The 11,528-nt window shown below is 52.7% G+C and overlaps 1 protein-coding gene across 1 annotated transcript; it reads left to right on the plus strand.

The window, feature by feature from the left end:
- The first annotated feature begins 1,981 nt into the window (after positions 1-1,981).
- Foxf2 (forkhead box F2) lies at positions 1,982-7,351 on the plus strand. Its single transcript, XM_032884605.1, has 2 exons — positions 1,982-3,158; positions 6,435-7,351. Exons 1-2 carry the CDS (start codon positions 1,982-1,984, stop codon positions 6,596-6,598), a joined length of 1,341 nt encoding a protein of 446 aa, XP_032740496.1. The 3' UTR covers positions 6,599-7,351.
- Positions 7,352-11,528: the final 4,177 nt, after the last annotated feature.

Raw genomic sequence — 11,528 nt, forward strand, 5'->3', positions numbered from 1 at the left:
CCGCCCTTTCCTCTGTTCCTCAGACCCACCAACAATCTCCATCAGGGGCAGTCCCCGTGCACTAGGACACTGAGAGCTGGGGCAGCTCCCCACCCCCAGGAGGCCAGACCCCACTCGCTCCACAAGGCTCTTTGTAACTTCTTTACTGAGCCCTGCACTCTCCTGCTTGCCCTCCCTCCCATCTTCCCAGGCTCCTCAGTACACACCAGGCAAACATCAGAGCTGGTGCATTACTGTGCCTTCCTTCTATTTGTCCCCCTGGTGGGCATCTCCTTCCCTCTGGGCCTGGCCACCAGCCCTTGTGTGGTCAGGCCTACTTCAGCCTGCAACTCTCTTTGCAGCCCCTGTCCGGGGTCAGACTACATTTCCCCGCACGTGTAATCCAATAACTAACTGTCGGGTCTCATTGGAATGATTTCTCCCGAGGGCCATCTCTCTCTGAGCCGACTCTTACCGAGAGGAATAAGCCACAACTGGAGGAGTGTTCTCGAATGAAGTGAGCTTGGCCATGGTACATTGGGGGGCGGGAAGACTGACACTGTAAACCCACTGGCAGCTGCGCTTACCTTCCGTGTTGATGATAAATACAACTATCTCCTCACCCCAGGGTGTCTCTCTCTCTCTCTCTCTCTCTCTCTCTCTCTCTCTCTCTCTCTCTCTCTCTCTCTCTCTTCCTCCTCCTCCCTCCTCTCTCTCTCCCTCTCCCTTTCTCTCCATGACGTGGAAATGACAATCAGTGGAAGGTGGAAGTAAATAAAAATCGGAATCCATTCGACTCAAGAGAGTCCCGAGTCTCTAAAAGTTGGCCCAGGTTTCTCCACCCAAACCCCAGTGCTCAGCTGAAAATATGCTCATAACTGCCCTGGGCACAGCTCAAAGGCACCCTGGACTTGCCCTCTGCTATGACCTCTCAGAAGCCTGCATGTCCAGCCAGAGAGAGAGAGAGAGAGAGAGAGAGAGAGAGAGAGAGAGAGAGAGAGAGAGAGAGAGACCCAGGATTGGCACATTACCTTGGGACGTCTGGCACCCTGGCGTGTGGCTGAGGGCCGCACTGTCTAAATGAAGTTGACAGATGGTGTCAGTTCGGGCACTGGGGACCGTAGCTAAGGAAGCTCTTCCAGGGCACTGTCTCCCCAAAACTCAGCCCCCACAGGGTCCGGCGGGGATGGAGGAGGGGCAGGGTGTGTCCACTCACGGATCGCGGGGTTGGGGGCACTTCTGTGATAGGAAACGGGCTGCTGGAAGGGACAGAGAATGAATTGCTGAAGTCAGAGGTAGTCGAGTCTTGCCAGGATTGGGAGTTCTCCTCCCAGCAGAATGCCTGAGGATGTGTAGCCCTGGCTTTGAAGAGGGCAGATGGGGAAAGGGAAAGAGCCCGAAAGGAATTAGTAGTGCGAGCAGGACCCCGGAGAGTCCGGGAGGCGATAAGAGCAGAAGCCCGCCGCCAGGTCCAGAGGGGGAGGAGTGACGCGAGCCCAGTGCGCCCTCCCCGTGGCGGGCGGCGCGGAGCGAGGAGGGGGCAGGGCGGGGTGGGGTGGAGGGAGGGAGCGAGGGAGGGAGGGAGCGAAGCGGCCGCGGGGAGGGCGCGCCAGGGAGGAAGTCCAAGAGACAGAGAGAGGAGCACTCCTGAAAGAAGACGACGGGCTAGTCCCCGGGGTCCGGGCTGAGATCTTGGCTCGAGGGCGCAACTGTCCGGCCCCAGGCAGCGTCGCCTCGGTGGCTTAGGAGACGGTTGCGCAAGGCGCGGGCCGGAGGCTCGGAAGAGGGATGCGCGGGGCGTTGCCTTCGACCCGCCGCCGCCGCCCGAAGCCCCAGAAGAGCTGAGGGAGGCGACGCCGAAGCGCTGGCCCGCAGTGGCCCCGGCTGCAGCGCGGCCGGCGCAGTAGGGCACTCGCTCGGTTTGTGGACCGACCCGGCTCCGGCGCCGCCGATCTCCGTCCGGGGTCCGCCCCCCAGGCCCGGCCTTGCTCCCGGCTCCCAGATGAGCACCGAGGGCGGGCCTCCGCCACCCCCGCCGCGCCCGCCGCCTGCCCCACTCCGCCGCGCGTGCAGCCCGGCGCCCGGCGCGCTCCAGGCCGCCTTGATGAGCCCGCCACCCGCCGCCACCCTGGAGTCCACCTCGTCGTCGTCCTCTTCATCCTCTGCTTCCTGTGCCTCGTCTTCTTCCAACTCGGTCAGCGCCTCGGCGGGTGCTTGCAAGAGTGCAGCGAGCAGCGGCGGCACAGGCGCCGGGAGTGGGGGCACCAAGAAGGCGACCTCCGGGCTGCGACGGCCAGAGAAGCCTCCTTACTCGTACATCGCGCTCATCGTCATGGCCATACAGAGCTCGCCCAGCAAACGCCTGACGCTCAGCGAGATCTACCAGTTCCTGCAGGCGCGCTTCCCTTTTTTCCGTGGCGCCTACCAGGGCTGGAAGAACTCTGTGCGCCACAACCTCTCGCTTAACGAATGCTTCATCAAGCTGCCCAAGGGCCTCGGGCGACCGGGCAAGGGCCACTACTGGACCATCGACCCGGCCAGCGAGTTCATGTTCGAGGAGGGTTCGTTCCGCCGGCGTCCGCGCGGCTTCAGGCGGAAGTGCCAGGCTCTCAAACCCATGTACCATCGCGTGGTGAGCGGCTTGGGCTTCGGGGCCTCGCTGCTGCCCCAGGGCTTCGACTTCCAAGCGCCCCCGTCAGCACCCCTGGGTTGCCACGGCCAGGGCGGCTATGGTGGCCTCGACATGATGCCCGCAGGGTATGATACAGGGGCGGGTGCTCCGGGCCACGCGCACCCACACCACCTCCACCACCATCACGTCCCCCACATGTCGCCCAACCCGGGCTCCACCTATATGGCCAGCTGCCCGGTACCCGCAGGTCCTACGGGCGTCGGTGCGGCAGCGGGTGGCGGCGGTGGCGGCGGTGACTATGGGCCGGACAGCAGCAGCAGCCCTGTGCCCTCATCCCCGGCCATGGCAAGCGCCATCGAGTGCCATTCACCCTATACTAGCCCTGCGGCACATTGGAGCTCGCCTGGCGCTTCACCTTACCTCAAGCAGCCGCCTGCCCTGACGCCAAGCAGTAATCCCGCGGCCTCTGCTGGTCTGCATCCCAGCATGTCTTCCTACTCTTTGGAACAGAGCTACTTGCACCAGAACGCCCGGGAGGATCTCTCAGGTAATAAAGTGCGCCAAGGCCGGTTGCAAGCATAGCCTCTGAGGGCCAGGGCTACTGCACCCTCAGTCCCCAAAGCTGGGGTCTGGGGAACTGGGTTATGGGGCGGGGTGGGGGTGGGGAATCGGTACCCTATTCCTGAGTGAGAGGAGAGGATTTAACCGGCCTGATGCTCTGGGCCGGTTGAGGGGAGGGGGGCTCAGAATTCCCAGACTGGTGAAGGGTGGTGCCAAGTCCTAACCTTCTTGGCCTTCATTAGGACACCGTGGACTTTCTCCCAGTTAGGACAGACTCAGCTCTGAAAGAAGTCATGTGACCTTTGGAGACCTTGGCCGAGGAATTGGGTCTGAATCATTTTGTTCCCCCTGCCCTTTTCAAAGTCTAAATTTTGTTTGCCTTTAGTTCCTAACGTAGATGGCAAAAGGGGGCCGGTTCTGTGTGAAGAAGAGCAGGTGAGGAAGAGTTCTTCCCAAGTAATGACAGGAGACGGTAGGGAAGGGGAGAGAGAAAAACAAGGGAATCCCAAGGACTTGGCTAGTGACAGGAGGCACCAAAGTGGTGTGAGAAGTCTTTGAAAACACACACACACACACACACACACACACACACACACACACAGTGGATCTAAGTTAATGACACAAGTTTGTCCTGGGCATCAGGGCGTAGGTGCCCTAGTGTGATTACCTCCCCTCACCCCCAGGAAATGTGCATAGAGGCCACTTTCCATGTGGTTGGTTTATGTTGTGTGGGTTGAAGATTATGAAAATTTATTGACTTGTGAAAAGTGGTTGGATGGTGTGAGGAGAGTAGGGAGTACAGGAGAGAAGTTTGTGTTTGTATGCTTTATCTACAGGATAGAGATAAACCCTGATCAATTCCCTCCAGGCTCCCATGGGTGTGCAGATTGAAATCTGGGAGCCTGTCTGTCAAGGACAAAGCCCAAAGGTGCTGTCTCCCGCATACACTTGCTGCCCCATCAGAAAATTTACACGCTGAAGCATACCTTCATGTGTTTGTGACTTCGTGTGTGTCACAGGAGCTTGGAGGAATAGGGAAGCCAAGAAACAGCAAAAGATCTTGGAGAAATTTCCCAAATAAGCCTTTTAACTGGGGGTCTCAGAGGTTAACCAAACAAAGACAGTCTAGGCAGGACCACACGGGAGAGGATTTTAGGCTGACTTAACCCACAGAGAACAGAGTCTCCTTCAATTTTATGGGAATTTCAACAAGTAACCAATACAGATGACCCTCTCTCTTATTCTCCACCCCCACCCCCACCTCCTGCCCTGCGGGCTAGCTGTCAGTCTCCCTCCTACACACTGAACTGGAACCTATGCCTCCCCCTCCTCCACACCCCCCCCCACAGGCCTACTGCTCTGGCCATCCTGTCTTTCACTTTGGGTAGACCTAGCTTACAGTGAATCCAGACTCTTAGGCTTTCCAACTGTTAGGAAACTGTATTCTAGAAAGAAACAAACAGGCAAATGAGCAGGAAAGACATTTCTGACTGTTTTATTAGGTTCGCGTCCCACCCCACACACTCTAGGCCGTGCATGAAACCCCCAGAACTCTACTGATCTGGCGGTGTAACCCTTTAACTTGGACAAAATAAGAACTGTCCAGCTAAGAAGGCAGGCCTCTGATCTCCTGTTCTCCTGCCCGTCATGACCAGCCTTCACCCCCCAACCCTCCCCCAAGTGATAGCTTAGTCCAACCTGGTCGTGGTGCCATTTGTCATCCTCTCTCCCTAGAATATTATTACGATTTTGTCACCTCCTGTAAAGACCTTGTCAAGGGGCTTTCAAAGAGCACTGCGTTGTATACGGGGACCCTGCAGGGCCTGGTTCCTAGTGCTGCCCACAAGGCTGCGGCCCACTGAAACTGGAAGGTCCCTGGAAGCCTGGCTAGGCTGAAGCGGTGGCCCAGGGATAGGTGAACAAAGCCCCCAGCACACACATCGCCATGCACACAGCACGAACCCCCTTCTGCCACACACGCGCCGCGTTCCCCACTTTCTAACAGGATAACGAAGGTGGCGACCTCAGGGAGGCAGCGGCGACGCAACCCTCTACAGGCAGGAGTCATGGGCGCTCATCACGAAGCCCTGCCGGCTACTCTGGTCGGCTGTCTCTGCACCCTCGCGGCTCACGCAGAAGCAGGCTGCTGCCTGGGACGGGGGAGGTGCGAGCTCTGGTATTCGCTGGTGGCAGCGGTGGCGACCAGAGGACCTGATCGCCCCGCGCGTTCACCTGGGTCGCTTCTCCGGAGCCGAAACGCCCCGGGCGGTTCCGCACTGCCACAGAGGCCGAGTCTCGCCCGCTGCCGAGCGGCCTGGTAGCTCGATGGGTGTCCCCGTAGGGTTTACACGTCGCCGGTCGTAAGCTTTTCTTCAGTTTACAGTCAACCTCATAGGGGCGACACAGGCGTGCGGCTGGTGCTGGTCGTGCTAACCGGGTGCGTAGAGGAAGTTCTAGCAAAGCCTGTCCACGCCGCGGAGATGCGCGCTGATCCCACGAGCCGACTGCTCCTGGGAGCCGAGAAAGCAAAAGCAAAAGTGGTCGGCAGGTTGGCACTGAGGGGGACCCGCTCAAGTCCTGGACAGTCTCTGGACACAAGCTTTCCCCGTGTTCTAGTTCCCTCGGAGACTCTGTGCGCAGCTAGATACCCGGGCTAAAGAGCACTTCTCTGTTTTCTGAACTTGTCCTGGCCAAGGCAAAGCCTAAAGGGTTCCGGACCCAGGAGATGCCTGCTGCCTGTGTTTAGGTGGGGACTGCAGTCTTCTCTCTCCCTTCTCAGGCCCCTTCCTCTCTAAGGTATTGTCTCTGTCATCCTCTGTGGACGAAGAGGCTAGATCCCGGCTTCTTGAGACAGGAAAACTAGGTACAAAACCAGAGGTGACCCGGCGGCCGAAGTGGCAGGGTGCGTGTGCGGAGCGCAGCCTGGAGCCAGGCCTGGCAGAGAGGTCTCCCAGCCCAAGACCGGGAAGTGGGGATTCGTGAACAGATTACCTCTCAAGGTGTTCATGAAGTCCCACCTTCCTCTCAAGGAGGGATACTTAAAACCAAAGCAGGGCAAGCGTCTTAGGACTCCAGGGCACTCTGAGAAACGCCCCCCCACCCCCGCTTCTTATCGGTTTTATAGTCATACATGCAAAGGCCACCAGCTGCTTTTGCACCCTCAGTCAAAAGAGCACAAATTAAATGGCAAAATTCGAAGTAAAATACCCTAGCATCATCTGGGTGACTCTTCACTGAAAAGATCTTTTTCTTCTTCTTTCAGTGGGACTGCCCCGTTACCAGCATCACTCCACTCCAGTGTGTGACAGAAAAGATTTCGTCCTCAATTTCAATGGCATTTCTTCTTTCCACCCCTCCGCTAGTGGCTCTTACTATCACCATCACCACCAGAGCGTGTGCCAAGATATTAAGCCCTGTGTTATGTGAATGAACAGAGGCCTTGAAGGCCGCTCTCCCTCTTCTGCCCTTTCCTCCTCTCCCCTCCGAGAGGGGCAGCTACGGACTCACACGCTGTGCACGAGGATAGCAGTAAGTAGCACACCCATCACTTAGACAAATACCCAGAGGAGTCCTGCTCACCGATGTTTGCCACCCGTGGAAGAGGAAACCTTTCAAAGGGCAATACCCCAGAAGAGGGACAGACAGAGGAGGTTACTCCATGTAAGACATATGTTACTACATGGAAGACAGAAAACTTTTCAGTTCTGGGGTGGCCACTGCCTTCACTGATCAGGGTCTGAAAAGGGAGGTGTGTGTGTGTGTGTGTGTGTGTGTGTGTGTGTGTGTGTGTGTGTGTTGGGTGTGCATTTCAAACTTGTAGTGCTAAAAGCACAGCATTTCAAGAAAGCCTCTTCTAGTTCCCTGGCCCGGTAGGAGGTCTCTCCCACCCCCAGCCCCCCAACACTCCCTTCGGATACAGGTGCCAAAGAACATTGTGAAGAAATGAAGAACCAATCGTCTGGGTTAAGAAAGTGGCTCTCAGTATTGCGACAGTACAACATTTTTACAAGGTTGTTTTTCTACCACCGTATTTTTAAAGTATTTTTATGATCTTCGTATACTCACTTCGCTTGTATTGTAAAAGGAGGGTATATTTGCACTTATATATACTTTTACAGTTTGCCAAGATATTTTGATGTAAGTTTCTTTTTTTTTTTTTCAATAAAACGTGTATAATGAGTAGTTGTTCTAGGGACCCTTTCCTCTGCAGACTCCCTGTCATGGCCACACCCTCCAGGCAACATTGCAACTCTAGGCTGCCCACCCCCAAGTTTTATAACTGACATGATGTGAGGTTTCTGTTTTGAATAAGCCAGGTCAGTCCTGATGGTGGGCTTTCTCAGCGGAGAGGGCACATCTATTATTTTTCTCTCTCTAGTTCACTCTCACTTTTTCTAGTCAAACAAAAACCAGAAGGTGAAAGGAACTTCAAGACAAAACAGCAAAAAATAAAAATAAAATAAAATAAAAAGTAAAACCAGCAAAAGCAGGCAAGATACTGAAAGCCGAGGGTTTGATCTGAAGAAGCTTGAATTTGGTGCTCTCTGTTCCCTTTCATGATGCCCAAGACTTCTGCCCTTTGCTCCTTCCTCTCTCCCACCAGTACCAGGTGCTAGGCCAGAGTAAAGAACGGCCACCAGAGCATCCCCTGCAGGCTGCAGGCTGCTTTGGATGGTGGTCAGATCAAAGAGGATTTAAATTGCCCCCAACACACACACACACACACACACACACACACACACACACACACACACACACACACACACACACACGGGCTCCCACAGATCGCACAGCTTCTGCTCTCTTTCTTGCCATGTTTCCCAGCCCTGAATGTTACCCACAGAACTGGCAGGACACAAGATTACAATGGGGAAACAGTCCAGTGAGGTGGAGGATTCATTTCCCACCCAGAGCACACATCTGTTGTTCACTTTTAATCATGTCGAAGTAATTTTCTCAACTCAGGGATGGATTTTTGGTTTTGGTTTTTTTTTAAACTCTCTTTCCTTCCAATCCACCACCAGGCACTTATTGGTAACTCAGGAGATGGGTATTTTTCTCCCAATTTCAATGAATCCTGACTGAGGTGTTCTCCTGAATAAAACATCTAGTTTCAAAACTCCTAGCTATATTCCTAATCCTTAGGCCTCTCCTCTGTAATTTTTTTAAAGTATGGAATTAAACACTTTTGTTTCTGTATTATCATATTTGCATTTACATAGTCTTTTCTCTCCCCCCCCTACCGCCCCCCATCCCTTTTGTCTTTTATTCTGAGTTACTCAGGGGGGCCTGCTATAAATTATGAAGTCAGTCTCAGAGTTTGCTCCGACCACAGTGCTGTGTTTACATTCCTTCCAAGGCAGCCGGCATGGTCGTAATTTATATCCTAAACACTTGAACGTAACTTGTTTATACAGAGAATGACGGGACCTCAAACTCCAGGCCGATCTGGCCAACCGCATCCGGAGGGCCAGCGCGCCCCCTGGTGGAGCAAGAGACAGGTGCATGAGGAGCTGGGCCTAAAAAGCGCTTAACAATACAAAACAACGTTAGTGCTAATCAGTATAGACATTTAGAACAACTCTGTCGGAAATTATGCTTTCTGCTTTTAGGAAACACTTTGGCTTTCCTCTATTTTATTATTTCCATCTACAATTTCATTCTGAAAGCTGATGAAAGACTCGTTAGCCCTCCTGACCATGTGTACTATAAGATCTTGACACCTTTAAACGTCTAGAGTTCTCAACTAAAGTCACTATTTCCTTCTGGGTCACAATTGCTTCTCTCTGAACTGACCCTCCATTCAAGACATGCACTCAACGTGTTTATAGTCAGTTTTTTCTTTTCTTTTTAAAAATTTTTTTTTATTTCTTTTATGTTCGTTGGTGTTTTGACTGCAGATTAAGGAAGTGTAATTCTTAGTTTTAAACGTTTCTGAAATATTGGTAAGACGTTCTAAAATAAGTCCTACCATACTTTTAGAAGTGAAAATAGTTAAGTAATTCAATGGGAGGGGAGTTTCTGAGTCTCTCAACTGTTCCTGTACCTTGAGGACAATGGAACCCACAAGCTGAACACTGGCCCTGCCACCAAACCACATATTTCAAGTGTACTTCCGGTCTTCAGAACTTCTGCTCATTGGCAGAATAAAATGATATGCAAAAGGAGAGCTGAATATTTTGCAAAACAATGACTGGCCTTTTTGTGTCTGCTTTTAGTTAGAACTACGTAAACCAAGAAGGAAAGCAACAGGTGAACAGGCTCCTGGCTCGGGCCAGGAGCTGGGCAGTGGTTGTCTTCGTTTAAGCCCAACACAGTTACCTAGTTAATCCTTTCTGTTTCCCCATGCTGGGGGTTGGTGGAGAGGACAGTGTGTTTCCATTAGCACAGCAAATACCAGAGATGAGCAGCTCATGAAGAGCCAAGGGTGAGCAGGAGGGATTTTAGGCCTGAACGGTGTAGCACATCGTGATGGAAGTGTAGCAGAGCAAAGATTCCCCTCAGATCTGGGGAATTAGAGAAGAAAAGATGGAACCCCACACCTGCCTAGTTAAGTCTCCAATGTCCTGAAAACCTCTCACCTAGGCCCCACCACCTTAAAGGCTCTACACCTCTACTAACACCGCAGACAGTACATGGGCCTAGAGGGGACATTCCAGATGCTAATTATAGCATGAAGAGCTGGGTCCTATTTACACATCGCCCTTAGGTCATGTGTCTGAGGGGTCTGGCTCGCCCCCATGCATTTCCAGTCAGGTCTTGGAAGGCTTTTTCATCTGACGCTGCAGACACAGCAGGGTGGTGGGCTTCTTTACGAGCGAGCAGTGGCTTTCAGACACTATGGTACCTGAGAATGACCAGGAGGGTTTGTTACCAAGGGGCTACTGGGGTTCTGTGGGTGCAGAAAGAACTCAAGACCTGGCACTTCCAATAAGCTCTCAAACATGCTGACGGTGTTGTCCAGGGACCGCACTCTGAAGACCACACCTCTAGAAAGAAACTGAGCATGATGGTTTTTTTGTAGGTTTTCCAGGTCTGTGTAAAGGCTAACCTGTTAATGCGTGACCATAGATCTAAAAAGCTGCTGGGCTTTGTTTATTATTATTATTATTATTATTATTATTATTATTATTATTATTATTATTATTATTGGTGGTGGTGGTGGTGGTACTTAATTCACTTTACATCCTGCTCACTGCCTCCCTCCCTGTTATCCCCCTCTGAGTGGTGGGGAGTGACCCTGGGCATCCTCCCACCCTGGTACATCAAGTCTCTATGAGGCTTGGCACTTCCTCTCCCACTGAGGCCAAACAAGGCAGCCCAGCTAGAAGAACATAACCCACAGACAGGCAACAGCTTTGGGACAGCCCCTTCCTCTTCCGTTGTTTGGAACCCACCTGAAGACCAAGCTATATATGTGCAGGGAGGCCTAGGTCCAGCCCGTGTGTGTTCTTTGGTTGGTGGTTCAGTCTCTGAGGATCCAGGTTAGTTGACTCTTTTGGTCTTCCTGTGAGTTCTTTTTCCTTTTGGCCCATTTAAAAATAGTTTTCTACCTCAGATGTCTCACTGAAACACAAGGTCATATTTTTTAAACCTATACCAAAAATAAATACTTAGGATCTTATTTTTATTCAAATAGATAAGAGCAGTAATTTTAGTCTAGCAAATGTAACAAAAGCAGTCAAGTGACATCGCTCAAGTCCCTTGCCTCGGGACAGCAAATCTTAGTGCTTAACACACAGCACCATGTTGGACAGACTTCTCTAAAAAAGGAAGGTGGCTCAGAAAAGAAAGCTCCCTGTTTCTGTACAAGGTTCTAGGCGGGGAATAGAGCAAGGCAAGGCAGGCCATACTCTCTGAGAAGAGGCAGGGATGACCCCTGAATACAAAGGGGTCAGGGAAGAGTGTGAGTGGGTGAGGGAAGGAAGTAGGAAGGGAGAGAAGAGAGAGGAGGGCAGGAGGGGAGGAAAGAGGAGAAAGGGAGAAGAAAATCAGGAGAGAGGGAAGGCAAGTCAGAATAACAAGAAGAGGGGACGAGAAAGGAAGGGAGAAAATAGAGGAATGGGGAGAGGAGAGGGACAGATATAGAAGAGAGGAGAGGAGAAAGGGAGAGGGGTGGGGAGGAAGAAGCAAGTTCTTGAGAAACTGGGAATGTAGTTCCAGCTCTGGCCCATAGGAACAGCAGGCTTGAGTCCCACCTCTTGTCTCCTGAGGCCACTGCTATGTCTGGTCTCCAGCACCCTTTGGCTGAAAGGCCAGCACACTTGTTCCTGTGGCCTTGTGCCTGGATTCTGGGGAGGGAGTTATCTATCTGGGCATGCTCAGATTCTCTGAACAGCTGCAGCAGGTTCTAGAA

The sequence above is a fragment of the Rattus rattus genome, chromosome 14 (assembly GCF_011064425.1).
Source record: "Rattus rattus isolate New Zealand chromosome 14, Rrattus_CSIRO_v1, whole genome shotgun sequence".
Classification (NCBI taxonomy): domain Eukaryota; kingdom Metazoa; phylum Chordata; class Mammalia; order Rodentia; family Muridae; genus Rattus; species Rattus rattus.